Below are 15,447 nucleotides of genomic sequence, written 5' to 3'. Positions count from 1 at the left end.
TTAGGGGTCACACTGGACTCATCTCTCACATTCTCCTCTCACATTCAAAACGTTTCTAAAACCTGTTGCTTTTTCCTCCACAATATCATTAAGATACACCCGTTCCTCTGTTGCTCGACTGCTAAAACTCTGACTCGGGCCTCTCCCGTCTTGATTACTGTAACCTCCTGCTGTCCGGCCTTCCTGCCTCTCACCTGTCTCCCCTACAATCTATCCTAAACGCTGCTGCCAGAATCACTCTACTCTTTCCGAGATCTGTCTCAGCATCTCCCCTCCTGAAATCCCTCTCCTGGCTTCCGATCAAATCCTGCATCTCACACTCGATTCTCCTCCTCACTTTCAAAGCTTTACACTCTTCTGCCCCGCCTTACATCTCAGCCCTAATTTCTTGCGTTCTTCTCAAGGATGTCTTCTTTCTACCCCCTTTGTATCTAAAGCCCTCTCCTGCCTTAAACCTTTTTCACTGACTGCCCCACACCTCTGGAATGCCCTTCTCCTCAATACCCGACTAGCACCCACTCTATCCACCTTTAAGACCTACTTTAAGATACACTTGCTTAAACAAGCATATGAATAGCACTGTGGATAATACTGGACACATGATATAAAGCTTAGCCCCCTGCAGACGCACTTACCAGAACTCCCTCCTACTGTCTCTGTACGTTCTCCCTACCAACCAATTAGACTGTAAGCTCCTCTTCCTTAATGTTACTTTTATGTCTGAAGCACTTATTTCCATGATCTGTTATTTATATTATCTGTTATTTATTTGATTACCACGTGTATTACTACTGTGAAGCGCTATGTACATTAATGGCGCTATATAAATAAAGACATCCAATACAATACAATGAAAAAAAGTGATCTGCGCTCAGAGAAAATTGTGATAAAGTGCTAAGGTATTTATAACCAAAAAAAAGCGCAAAAGTGATTGACAGTGTATAAACTCAAATTTGAGTGCTGTGGTAATTAAACAAGTAAATAATAAACCTGTGTTGTATGGAGGTAGGTGCTGCTGTGCTCGTGGGGTGGCTCCAAAAACCGATAACTAATACAAGAACAAAAAGAAAAACAGTGCAAAAAACCTCATTGTGTAGTATATAAAAATGTGTTTATAGATTAAACGGGTAAGTATTGCACGTACATCAATGAAAAATATATATCTGCATGACTGATATATACTTTGTCAGGTTTCTTATACGCAACGCGTAGGAAGGAAGAGGGCGCGTTCCAATTCATTACCAATTGAGGTTTAAATTATTGCAATCATTGACTCTGTTCGGGACATTTTTGCCAGCAATCAGCAAAAGACGCGACGCAACTGAAGCGACGGTGCCTTCTGATGATGTCATCAGTGTGTGCACGGAGAGCCGATACCCGGAACCAGTAAGGAGTATTCTCTTCATATCCACGATGGCAGTACTCTCACTACACAGTGATCGAGTGGAAGGACTGCAGAGACTGCATCCAGAGAGAGAGAGGGGAGCCGATCTTTTTGCCGGGCTGAACCAACGTGATCCAACATAGTTGCAGTCTGCTGTAGTATTGTATTGTATTGTATGTCTTTATTTATATAGCGCCATTAATGTACATAGCGCTTCACAGTAGTAATACATGTGGTAATCGAATAAATAACAGATAATATAAATAACAGATCATGGGAATAAGTGCTTTAGACAAACATAACATTAAGGAAGAGGAGTCCCTGCCCCGAGGAGCTTACAATCTAATTGGTAGGTAGGGAGAACGTACAGAGACAGTAGGAGGGAGTTCTGGTAGGTGCGTCTGCAGGGGGCCAAGCTTTATGTACACTGGTGACACAGTTTATTCGAGCTCGGCTAGTCCCACGAATTCGGGTATACCCGGGTGTATTGAGGTTTGTGACTGTTTTCTGCCCGAGTGCATTGAGGTATTTTCCATGCAGGGATTGAAGCATTTTATTCCCGCTGGCTGCAATACTGCACAGTATATATATATATACTGCATTACAATTCATGAATTTATGCCATCTGGTAGACACGCGAAGCATTGCAGCCTATTAAATCCTAATCATTATCATTTAACAGATCAGCCGCCCGTCAGCCAGGCATGAACCCAGGCTGGGAAGGCAAACACAACGGGGCTTGTCAGAGGTGAGGAGCGGCGCATTCCAGGTATCTGCCAGGTACATACTGGGTATTTGCTCGAATAAAGTGTGTCGGTGCAGTATCATGTGTTCAGAATGTTCACAGTGCTATTCGTATGCTTCTTTAAGCAAGTGTGTCTTAAGGTGGGTCTTAAAGGTGGATAGAGAGGGTGCTAGTCGGGTACTGAGGGGAAGGGCATTTCAGAGGTGTGGGGCAGTCAGTGAAAAAGGTTTAAGGCGGGAGAGGGCTTTAGATAAAAAGGGGGTAGAAAGAAGACATCCTTGAGCAGAACGCAAGAGTCGGGATGGTGCATAGCGAGAAATTAGGGCTGAGATGTAAGGAGGGGCAGAAGAGTGCAAAGCTTTAAAAGTGAGGAGAAGAATGGAGTGTGAGATGCGGGATTTGATTGGAAGCCAGGAGAGGGATTTCAGGAGGGGAGATGCTGAGACAGATCTAGGAAAGAGTAGAGTGATTCTGGCAGCAGCATTTAGGATAGATTGAAGGGGAGACAGGTGAGAGGCAGGAAGGCCGGACAGCAGGAGGTTACAGTAATCAAGACGGGAGAGAATGAGGGCCTGAGTCAGAGTTTTAGCAGTCGAGCAACAGAGGAAAGGGCGTATCTTTGTTATATTGCGGAGGAAAAAGCGACAAGTTTTAGAAATGTTTTGAATGTGAAGGGCGAATGTGAGAGAGGAGTCGAGTGTGACCCCTAGGCAGCGTGCTTGCTACTGGGTGGATGATCGTAGTTCCAACAGTAATGTGGAAGGAGGTAGTAGGGCCAGGTTTGGGAGGAAGTATGAGGAGCTCTGTGGTAACATGTCCATATACATGTCATGCTGATATATATTTTTCATTGATGTACGTGCAATACTTACCCGTTTAATCTATAAACACATTTTTATATACTACACCATGAGATTTTTTGCGCTGTTTCTCTTTTTGTTCTTGTAATACAATACAATACTATTGAAATATAACCCCTTCATTGCCTTAGTGGGAAGCTGTTTTAATAAAAATGTTATTACTAGTGTACGTGAGCAGGGGCTCTCCAGAGCAGAACCGCATTGATTTCAGGTCCGGGGACCCCCTGCTTCCTGAGATACAGGTCCTATGTGGTGCCGGTATCTCCTATGCATTTAAATGTCTCACGTCACGTGACCGGGACATTTAAATGCATAGGAGATACCGACACCACATAACCGGGCCTGTATCTCGGAAAGCAGGGGGTCCCCGGACCTGAAATCAACGTGGTTCTGCTCCGGAGTCCCCCTGCTCACGTACACTTGAATTAAAATTGTTATTAAAACCCTATGATCGCTGACGAAATATGCGCAGGGAGAGGTGGCTCTCTCTGTGCAGCTCTCTATGCTGGACAGCCCATATTGCTGCAAATCCACGGGCGAGACCTTTTGAGAGCGGCGAATATCACATCGCTGCTCCTCGCCTGTTTTGGTCATTTTGCTATCGCCGGTCTTCAGAGTCTTTCTGATACCGTGATAACCACACTGACAAAACTGGCGGCGTAACAGGCCCAGCGAGACGTTTTATGAAGGCTACTAGCATAGGCCCCCAAGTGTTTGTCATTAAGAGACCTTATGCATTTGCATCCTTATGTACATTTAAGTAAATGTTACTTAATCCATACAGTCATTTTATTGGTATGAGGAAATCACCTCTTTTAACGTTTGCTTAGTAGTTTATGAAGTGATCTTGAATATGTATGTGATATCTGCTTCATGTTAACAAACAATCCCTCAAATGTTTATAATGTCTTGTTAGTTTTAGGGTTGGAGAAGTGCCCATTATTTGTGTTGTTATCTACCGTGACATATGCAGCATTGATATTGAGCCACAAAGACTGCTTTGGCTTTATGCTAATAATGAATCCTAATGCTTTGTGCCACACGCTTATTTAGCTGCATATTATTTCGGGAATATGGTGCTGATTCACTTATTATTGTGTAAAATTACAGTATCTTACTAAGCTGTACGTCGGGGAAAACAGAGTTGACTAACTTTACACTGCAGAGAATAGTGTTACATTTTGTTTTTTTACATAAAAAGACAACTAATAATTACATCCATCCTCTTATACCAGGGTGTTGTTCTTCATCACTGATGGCTGCCAATATGTATGCAAATAACCTAAAGGTTGAGGTGTTCAATAAAGATGTAGAGGTACAACAATGAAGGAACTTTAATCAAATTAACATCGTACTGGTATGACTGGTCTGATTTCCATCTAACAACTGAAGGAACTTTAATCAAATTAACATCTTACTGGTATGAGCTGAATAGGCAGACCCCTCCCTTAATTGTTAGTCAAGTGAATATGTTTAACAATATAAGGCAGGCTCTTTTGTCTGTGAGCCATATGGCTGTGCAACATTTTAGAGTGTAACATTGAAAGTCTCTGGAGTTAATTTTGGAGTTGAAATTGGAGGTGAAGATTGGAGGAAAATCTGGACTCTGCCCAACTACAACTCTGCAGCTGTGAGAACTTGATTTTCTAAATGCTATGATTCTTTGTACTCTTCCTATCCTCCAATACCTGGACTGTGTATCCTCCTGCATCTCACTATGCCCTCCATGTTGCTTTTTTTGCTTACTGTTTCCTCACTACTTTGTGAACGTCTCTGTTCTCTCCAATTTCCCCACTGCACCATTATTTATACACCTCTCGCCCAACAACTTCTTTACCCCTCAATAAAAAGCACCCACACAAATCCTCTATTCACACCCTCTATCTACTCTTTCCTGCTGCTGGGGATCTACCCTAAGCCTGAACCAAGACACACACCTGATCTCACCCATGCGGCCTGCCATCTCTTCCCCTGTAAATGGTGTTAACCTTCTGATTTAATACTGACTAACCTTAAAACTCACCCCACAAATTAAGCATCCCAACAGCCTGCACTTGTGGTTACTGTCCCACACTCAGCCACTCTACCACCCATTGTGGCCAAGCCCTGCCATCAACAGCACTTATTCCCTCACCTACTGTCTCTGTATGTCTCCCACCATACCTCTTAGATTGTAAGCTCTTTGGGGCAGGGATTTCCTTTCCTACTGTCTGTTTTTGCTGCACTTAATATATTATTATAATTCCCTGTGCTATATTCTTTGTGAAGCGCTGAGTACACTTTTGGCGCTATAAATAAAGACATTCAATACAATACAATACAACAATTACAGTAGGAGCAATTTATAGTAAACAAAGGGCAAATGTGTTTGGTATTAGAACTTCAGTAAAGCACAGTAGGTTCAGTTCACTATCAATGTGTCAGATTTGTTATTAGACCCGGACCAACTTGAAAAATAAAAAGAAACATAACATGTGGAGATATATTTAACTGTTGCCTTAGAGTTGCCTCAATTATGCTGTTTAAACTTTTTTTAACACCTCACCACAAAGGAGGAGAGTCCAAATACAGTAGCCTCCTACAGACGTAGCAAGACTTACTTCTGTCTTGGTGACCACTGAGAAAAATGCGGGTACCCACATCCCGAACGCGACCCGAACGTGGCCCGTTTGTGACTACAAGGACAGTGAGTCTTGTGGCCCTGGAAGGATTAATGCTGTGGGGGACCGTGCTTTTGAATGGGACCATGCAGCATTAATCTTTCGCTTGATGGGACATGAGCTGGGGAGAGATGTACCATGACTCGTCTTTCAGATAAGCAGCGCACTCTCGCTTTTTATTATTTATTACTGAAACAAGGGGTCTTTGAAGATGGACCCCATTAATTTCAGCTCTGGGGCCCTCCTGCTTCCTGAGTTTCTGACCTCCATAGGGGTGCAAGTATCTCCTGCCATGATGTGGACGCAATGCACCTGCGCTCCAGCCGCACTAGCCACTCCAAAGCATGGCACCGAGGACAGTAAGTCTGGCTACATATGCAGGTGCAAAAACGGCATCAGATTTACATTATATAGGAAAAGAAGTGCTGCAGACTAACCCTCAATACATCAAAACATACAGTATTACCTCAAAAGGTATGCCTACTCTTTCATTAATATTTCTTCAACTTACTGTACAAATAATACAAGTAATAGGGTATTAAGAAATCTAGCACCATAGCATTGTAGAGTAAAATAACAGAATACCTTCTCAAGTCTAAAAGCCATGGTAACAATAAGGTCATCATAACCAGTTCATCTTGTTTATCCTGATCTAACTATACACATTCCTGATGACTAATAGCAAAGTTATCTTTTTCTTATTTAATTTCAGGTAATTTTGTTCACTTATTTTTGACCTATAGATGAATATGTCATTATGCTATTTCATAGTCCAAAGTTCTAGTAGCTATATTGGTCTTGGAGAAGAGTACATTTGTTGTAGGTTGTGGTAACTTTTTGCAAACCAACATTAAAAACATTCTTTATAGATGAAATTATAGTTTATTGAACTTTCAAAAACGGCTTTTTTTTTTTTTCAAATGTACTATGGAGTACACTCACAAAGTGCACGTACACAACACTCTGTATAGAATAATGTCATCTATAAAGAACTCTAATGTTGATCCTCAAAAAGATATCAGAACCTACCACAACTCTGCATTATATTATTTTAATAGACTTCACAAACATGATGTCCCTTCTTTCTAATTCCACTGCTAATTCAAGCTATTGACTGATAACTAATGTATCTACAAAAGATACAGTGTTAAATCAAATTTGAAAGAATATCTTGGTCATATTTGAACACACTATAAGCTTAAGTTTAGGACTTAAACATCCACTTTTATATCTACCTTATCCCTAATTTTGTTGGACCTTTTCCATGAGACTATATGCATAAATCTGATGACAAGGGTAAGCTTGATAGGCCCCAACAAATTCAACAGAGACAATCAACAATATTCTGGAGGAATAAGTAAACAAATTGCATTAATAGTACAACAGAAGTTATTCATTATCTCAGACTGGGTCATACCAAATCGAGAACCCTAAGTGTTGCTGTGGCTTGTAACTCCCGCTGCTGTCAGAAAACCGACACAGAAGCCATAAAGTATCACCCTCCTGGCCCACCAGCAGCCCAACACGAGCCAAATACCAATTATTAACTGAGCGATATGCCCAAACTTGATACTAATGGGCCCTGGCTGAACAATAAAACAAACGCAATTGGCTAGGATATTTAAACCCTAAAGTGGCCTAGCCAAGACTCACAAACCAAGCGTGCTTAAACAAGCCCCCATGAACGTCTTCGAAGTCCACATGGCGGATAACAACCCCTGTGAGAATAGAAAAGAAAGCACTCTCGTGGACTTGTACAAAAAACAGTCATTTAATAAACACTGATCGACGTTTCGGTCCTATGCCCTGGAACTTTCTCAAGGCGATAACGATAACAACCCCTCCCAAACTTTTACACAAATTTTGCCATGACCTTATTCAACTTCTTCCTATAATGATTGTCACAAAAGTCACACCTGTGTGCATGTGACTGTGCATGTGAAACTAGTTAAAACATCCTGCTAACCAGATGACACGGCTACCTGCAGGGCACTAAAAATGAGCAAAACTGCCCAACAACTGCCCAAAAACAATCACACTACACCTCAATTACACTACCACCACCAATAATTATTTAAGGTCTTACCCTGTTCCCCTGTTTACTAGAAAAAAAATGAACTTAGGAAACAAGCTGAGGTGGGTCGAAGCTTACAATAGCATGAGGGCCTATTCAAGCAAGTAGAGGCTTGGCTCTCGCAAAATCAGGAGCGTATGGAACTGCTTCAACGCTCCCTAGGCACTATTTCTGACCAACTTAACACTCTCGTACCGCCTCCCATCCCTGCCGCGCCTGAGCCCCCTCCTCCACAGCCGCTGGTTCCGACAGTAACTTCTGAACCTCGCCTACCCACTCCCAATCGCTACGCAGGAGATCCTTCAGCCTGTGGCGGCTTCCAGGGGCAGTGTGCCATACAATTTGAATTACTACCCTCTCATTTTCCCTCTCCCTGCTCCAAGGTGGCGTATATCATCTCCCTGCTTACAGACGATGCCTTGGCTTGGGCCACACATATTTGGGAGCAACGCCCGGATCTAACCTCCGACCTGGATCGATTCTGCGGAGAGTTCCGTAAGGTGTTCAACACGCCAGGAAGGAGGGTAACTGCTGCTTCTTCTCTCCTCAATATACTACAGGGAAACCTTTCTGTTTGCCCGCTATGCGCTCGAATTTCGCACCCTCGCAGCAGAAACGACTTGGAATGATGAAGCGCTGGCCGCGGTCTTCTGGCAGGGTTTAACTGAGTCCCTTAAAGACGAGTTGGCCGCTCTGGAACGTCCCACCGGATTGGAAGAGCTCATCACTCTCTGCATTCGTATGGACCAGCGGCTACAGGAGCAGAAAACAGAGAGGGGAAAGCGCCCAAAAGGTATGCAACTGATCTATGTCCCTCACACAGCCTGTGGGGATGACGTCTCCTTATCCGCGGAAGAACCCATGCAGCTGGGAGGTACTCGCCTGTCTCCGGTAGAGAGGCAGTGCCGACGTCGCGCAGGTCTGTGCCTCTATTGTGGAAACAGCGGACACCTGACACTCGCTTGTCCAGTGAGTATTGGGAGAACTACACTGGGCATGGTCACCTCTCCGTCTTCTCCCAAAATGCCTTCGAAGGTACTCATCCCTATCACATTAGCAGGAGACTTCGGAGACACCATCACACAGGCCTTCCTGGATTCCGGCTCCGGCGGAAACTTAATTGATCAGGGTTTTGCACGAAGGAATCGTATTCCGCTGATAATCAAGGATTGTCCCGTGGGCCTCAAGGCTATTGACGATAGGTCGTTACAGACCGCTTTCATATCCTTACAGACCGTCCCTCTCCATCTCAAGATGATTGGTGGCCATTCCGAATGGATACCGTTAGATGCCATCCACACGCCGGCGGTAGATGTGATTCTGGGTCTCCCCTGGCTGCAGCTCCACAACTCCCTGATCGATTGGCTCCAGTCACAACCCCTCACTTGGGGAGATCGGTGTCAGGAGACTTGTCTAGATGCTCCCAAAGCTCTAGGAGGGGCCTCGATCCCGGAACCAAGTAAGTACCAACTCCCAGAGATCTATAGTGACTTCAGGGACGTCTTTGACAAGACCCAAGCCGAAGAGTTGCCACCCCATCGCACCTAAGATTGCCCCATAGACCTTCTCCCAGGCGCTATTCGCCCCAGAGGCTGCTGTTACCCCCTGTCTCTCCCCGAGACCAAGGTCATGAGAGACTATATACAAGAAAATTTACAGATCTTGTATAGGGGTTCTGGGTACTCCAACCATACATAAGGTTGTGAGGGATTTTATAAGTCCATTTTTATAGTGTATGCAGGATATGGCTAGTAAGAAATAAAGTGCAGCTTTTTATTCTATTCCCCATACCAACAGACTTATAATAGTTTAAAGTGTATATTTGTATTAAACAGTGTGTTTTAAACATATACAGTATGTTTGTGCACAATATAATAAGTTGGGACATTCATATCCAAAGTTCTGAGTGAGTCACTGGGCTACCAACTTTGGTGCCAGCGTGTCTACTCAGACTCCGGACTTGAAAGCCACAGAGGATACCAGAGGTGTGAAGATGGCATATGAGCAAGATGGCTAGATGAAGTATCAAATCCTGGGATAAATGAAAGTCCTCCGGACTAACATTTGCCTTCCTAGATGTGGAGGCACCTAGTCCAGTGGGCAACCTCTGAATACCAAGGGGCAGAGGTGGCAGTCTTGCGCATGCCCTTGGCTGATTCAGAAGATTCCCGTGCCTTGCTTCAGAAGACTGGCATCGCTCTGATTGGCTGGTAGTAAAGTTCCCACGCTGTTATTGGCTGAGGTATTTCATGAATGAACTCAGAAATACTTTTTAAAAAACCCTCAGCCAATCCAGACGTCAGATTCTAAGCGTCTGAACAGCAGCGGCAAATTTTAAACGTCCAAAAGATGCTCTGAAAGAAATAATAAAGACACTGGCTTCAGAAATTTGACTTGAAATATTTTCTAAGTCCCATTTTCCGGGATCAATTTCTCAGAAAGGATCATAGCATTCGTGGCTGGGATTTTATGCCGATTTCAATTCCAGGGAATCGGTGGTACCTCCCGGTTAAGATTTTACACATCCTCGAAAGTCTGTAGAGCGGTGGCGTCTGGAATTGCTTGCCGATTTCAGTACCAGGACATTCCGGGCTAAGTCCTGATCAACTAAAGACTCTTGTTTCATACTATATTAAGCTAGGAAAGTCTATTTTTTTGCCCCAGGTCCAAAGTAAGTGTGTTCTCTTATGTAGTTTGTGTTCCATTGTGTGTTTGCCTGTTTATGCGAATACATTTCCAATTTATTTCACTTATCTTGTCTTGCTCATTGCATGAACCTGGTATAAAGGTGTAAGTGCCTGGTCTCCCGTGACAACCCTCATTTACCCAGCCCACCTATCCACACGGACAAGGGGGCTAGGCCCACTCCAGTCATATTGCCCCAGACCCTTTCTTTTCAATATTGTCACTGCGATTTGAAATAAGACAAAAATTCACATTTTCAAACATGATTTCAAATACTTGTGTAATACTTTTTTAAAGTGTCAACCACCCGAATCTAATCCATGAAATCTAACCTAACTTAATCTGCTATTAGTTCACTACTGGGGAGAAACATTGCTAAACAAAAGCTGTCCTGTTGCCCTAGTGAAAAGAATGCAATACATGAAAAGATAAGCAAATAAGAATTAGGAATAACACACTCAGCCTAATTGTCTAATGCAGTATTTTCTGTTCTATTGCAAGAGTTTAGCGACAGTCAGAACAGTACATAGCAGTTAAGAATTTAACAATGTGTTGTGAGGAAGAAAAAGTCTTCTGTTTGTTACTCTGTCCTCTAGAGTAGAATAATCCAGTATGTGAATCTGTGTCAGTTCAGTAAACCAGGGCACGCTAGTTCCTGTACTTTAGCCTTGGGCTTAGAGATTTACTGTGCCCACATTGTATAAAACATGTTGATGTAGTCTGCGGGGTTTTTACCATCTCTGGAGACCCCATATTACAGAAGGGTTCATTGCTAACAAGTACAGTACATATAGGGTTTATAAAGAATGGGAAGTCTCATTGCCAGACACGTAACATTTCACTTCTTCAGTGAGAGATAATCATAGTGTCCAATGCCCCCAAGGTATTGCTTTGTTTGTTTCTCTAGTATCACTTCACCTGAAAATATTCCCATAGGCTTTTCTTTAGATCTTCATTGCTGTGAAACCTGATAATTAAGTTTTGCAGTGTCTTGCTAGAAATGTTACAAATGTTTTTACATTTTTTATTAGGAGGTTGTAAATCTCCATTTTGTATGCAGAATGAGCTATATACAGCTCAACCCTGTTATAACGCGATCCGTTACAACACGAATCCGCTTATAATGCGACGCGCGCGTGGCTCCCAATTTTCATATTTATGAATACTTTACAACACGATTATTGGTATCATAAATACTTTATTGTACAATGCATACAATTGTACATTATTTTTAACGTGATCCGCTTATAACACGATGTGATTCTTTTGACCCAAGCACAGCGTTATAAGGGGGTTGAGCTGTATTTAGAATGTTTAATTTTTTAGATCTGGTACAAGAGGTGAATTGGTATATGTGTACTGTATGCATGTTTGTGTCTATGTATCTGTGTTATCTTGCAAATACTACATTATTTCCCCCTGTACTGTAGCATTTTTAATTTTAAATAATTGTTATTGGTTGAGCGAGCGAAGAGAAGTCTTCAACTAGACTTTGTGACCTCTATGGTCATGTGCTGGTGTTTTTGTTTGTGTGATCTCTCTCCACAGATCAAACGCCTTGACTGATTCTAATGACATTTTGAGGGTACGTTATTGCCATCCTAACTTTGATTTGCCAGAAGTTTCAACCAAGTTAGTTATAACCCCCATGTTGATTATTTTTTTGAGTGATAAAAACACCCATAAACTGTACATCTCATCATTCGGACTCTTGATACAAAACATTAAATGTGTTAATTTGCAACTTGTATTACATTTTTCGACAATTTGCTTTCACCATTTCAGAGAAAAGAAATAATTAAAATGAAAATAAATTAGTAACCATGGTAACAAACATCACTTTACATTCTAATACAGTCTAGAGTTTTTTTGGATATTATTATTGTTATCAATAAAAAAATTTTCCCCTGAATAAGCGGGCGGGCGCGCCTGCTCGGCTCTCAGCCACTTGCCGAGCGAGCAAATTTGAATTTGCCGCTCGCAAGCGCGTCACGTGAGCGGTTTGCCCAATGAGGGCGAACCAGCTCCGTGACGTAGTGGCCGCGCCCCCAGACGCGCGCGCACCTAGCCGTCCAGGAAAAGCATGGCCGAGCAGGGCGCAGCACTGGAGCGCCAGCGCGCCTCTACCCACCCTGGATGAGGCCCTACATGTTTTGTGGGAAAGTTTTTCCTTCATAACAAAACTTGCAATAGGCTGCTGTAAAATTCATCAAACTTATTACCTTCAGAAGCAAGAATATGACAAACCATTTTTTTAAATTCAAAACCTAATTTAGCAGATTGCGAAAACACAAATATTTGGAATTTTATATAAAAGATAACGAAGAAAAATGCAGTGTATTTTAAGAACCCTGCCTTTAATTAATGTTTATATGGGGATAGTAAAAAACAATAGCGTAGATGAACAAATGAAGAATAATGTCAGTTAAAAGAATAAACTGTATACAAGGTAAAATAAAAGATTAAATTGTGCTACTTTTATAAATGCATTTACCATGCCAAGGCAATTACTGTAGTTAATTTGCAATACAATAAAAGTTTACAAGACATGACCAGAAGCATGTTCTTCAAGACCACATTACAATATGCGCTTATATTACTGAAACAGGGTGTAGTGGAGAAGCAATTGTTTTTTTTTGCATATTACAGTAGGAAACACGTATCTTGAGAGCCTTTCCATATCCACATCTCCTCATATGTACATTCTACTTTTTGCATAGTGAACATCTAAAATGCTCTCCTTCCATTCTCATTCACACACAGATCTGTGCTTAGATATTTTTCTCTGGTTGTGCGTATACAGGTGTAGTCACATAATGAATATTACTGTGCATTATGCACAGGGACATGGGGATTGTGAAATATCTTACTGAATATGTTAACCTCATTTATTTTTTTATTATCCAGTGTTAAATTTACCTTTACTAAAAATGACACTTAGAAAAACACTTAAGTGTGTATTAGTTCATAAATAAATAGAATTCCCAAAAAAGTCTAAATGGTTACACGCCATCGGTAATATGACTAAGTACTTAATCAATGCCCAGTGTATGTCATCTATCAATTATATAACTATGTCCATAAACACCAACACATTTTTAAGTTTCAACATTGCATTTACAGAGATAGTAGGCGGGTGTTATAGTACAGTAAGTTATCCCTAATTACCACTTCAATTGTAAGCTCTTCGGAGCAGGGACTCCTTTACCTAATGTTACTTTAATGTCTATAGAGCTTTTTCCTATTATATCTCCTATTATTACAGTATGTCATGTATTACTGCTGTAAAGTGCTATGTATCATGGATGGCGCAATGCAAATAAAGATATGCATACATATATTCAGAACATACATACTAACACTGGGAATTCAATTTAATCAGTGTCTTACCTCTGCAGAGACTTCAGTAATTCCAAAATGGGACAATCTTTGGTGTAAGATGTGCAAATTGAGGGAGCGCAAAACTTCTGCAGAAGGAAGAGCATCAGGAACCCCTATCCTTTTGTTTAGTGGAGAAATGAAGAGCTCAACGCAGTTCTTCTTGCCCTGAGAAAAATGTGAGAAACATTGTGAAAAGGTCATTTGAAGTTCCCTTTTTTGTAATCATCACTTCCAAGCAGACCCTGCATGAAGTAGCACTTTTTTAACTGCACCCTACAAAGTTGTCAACATGCAGTAATAAAAAAAGTAAGCAAAAGCAAGGAAGAAGAGGAGCAGGGGAAGATCTTACCCTCTTGGTAAAGCATGTTAAACTTATCTCCCTACAATTAAAAGTGTCAAGTTCAATAGAACTCTTGTGAAAAAAGGTAAAAATCAGAGCCTGAGAAAGTCATGGGCAGACAGTACCGGCCTTGCCACCGGGTCACCAGACGTACTGTGAAAATAGTGGTAGGGATGAAATATTGTAAAAACTGCAGGGGTGGATGGTAACAGTAATCCAGGTCTGTTCAGCAGACAAAAAGCCAGATCCACAAACGCTTTAGCACATCTTAATTCCCATTCAGATGAATGAGAGTTAAGATGTGCTAAAGCTTAGCACCCTTTTGTGGACCAGGGATATAGTCAGCATCAGCACTCATATGGACATTTTAAATACGTTTATTATACTGTGGCAGATCGAGGTTTTGGTCCCTTCCGTGGATCTTTCTAAAGACAAAGACAAGGAAGGGGGCAACATGTCCATTTGCTATAATAAACACTTTTAAAATGTCCATGTGAATGCTAGTCCTGTCTAGGTCTGCATGCATCGTGAACACATACCTGCACGTATTAAACCCGTGCCATATTCTGGTGAATACCACACAAATACAGTCTCCTCGGTCATACATGTTTTTCAATAAAATTCTTCAATATAACAGTCCATGCAGTGTGAAAGTTTAGAAAAAACTTATGGTAAATGCATTACTAACATAGAGCAAATCTGGCCATTCTGCGCACCTCTACTGATGATCATGAGTGAGGGGAAGTGGCATTAATACAGTCTGCAACAAGCAGAACTCATTTGGAACAGTTCATTTGCCACGGAGTGTCATAATTAATCTACTCTGATAATACTTATTGTCCCATTTATTTCAATGCAGTATAATAAATGACACCTCTCTATTATATTTACTCAAATGTCAGGTGTCCCATATCTTCTCTATTGCTTTACTTTAGTGGGCAGCTAGTTGTCTTCCTGTGCAAGACAGTGTCTTATGGCAAGGAGGCTCAACTCCAGTTCTCAAGATCTCCCCCCCTCCCTCCAACGGGTCAGGTTTTTAGGATATCCAAGCTTCAGCACAGGTGACTCAATCAGAGGCTCAGTCAATGACTGAAAATGTGCTGAAGCAGGGACTGATCAAGCCACCTGTGCTGAAGCTGGGATATCCTGAAAACCTGACTTGTTGAGGACTGGAGTCGAGCACCCCGTGTCTTATGGAACAACCCTACTTAATAACGGGTACTGAAAGAGTTAACTACGGCAGCAAGATTGCGGTAGTGTAAAAATATTCCTTTGGGAAAACAGAACCATTGTTGAGCATAGAAAGCCAGCTATTCAA

The 15,447-nt window shown here is 41.8% G+C and overlaps 1 protein-coding gene across 3 annotated transcripts in view; it reads right to left on the bottom strand.

Moving 5' to 3' along the window:
• PTPRR (protein tyrosine phosphatase receptor type R) overlaps positions 1–15,447 on the bottom strand; it is a 261,570-nt gene that overhangs the window by 115,229 nt on the left and 130,894 nt on the right. For all 3 annotated transcript variants that reach the window (XM_075600241.1, XM_075600243.1, XM_075600242.1), the window contains one exon: positions 13,799–13,954. In XM_075600241.1, coding sequence (XP_075456356.1) covers positions 13,799–13,954 — 156 coding nt within the window. The remainder of the gene's footprint in view (positions 1–13,798; positions 13,955–15,447) is intronic.

The sequence above is a fragment of the Ascaphus truei genome, chromosome 5 (assembly GCF_040206685.1).
Source record: "Ascaphus truei isolate aAscTru1 chromosome 5, aAscTru1.hap1, whole genome shotgun sequence".
Taxonomy (NCBI): domain Eukaryota; kingdom Metazoa; phylum Chordata; class Amphibia; order Anura; family Ascaphidae; genus Ascaphus; species Ascaphus truei.
This window is presented reverse-complemented; position numbering and strand designations above follow the sequence as displayed.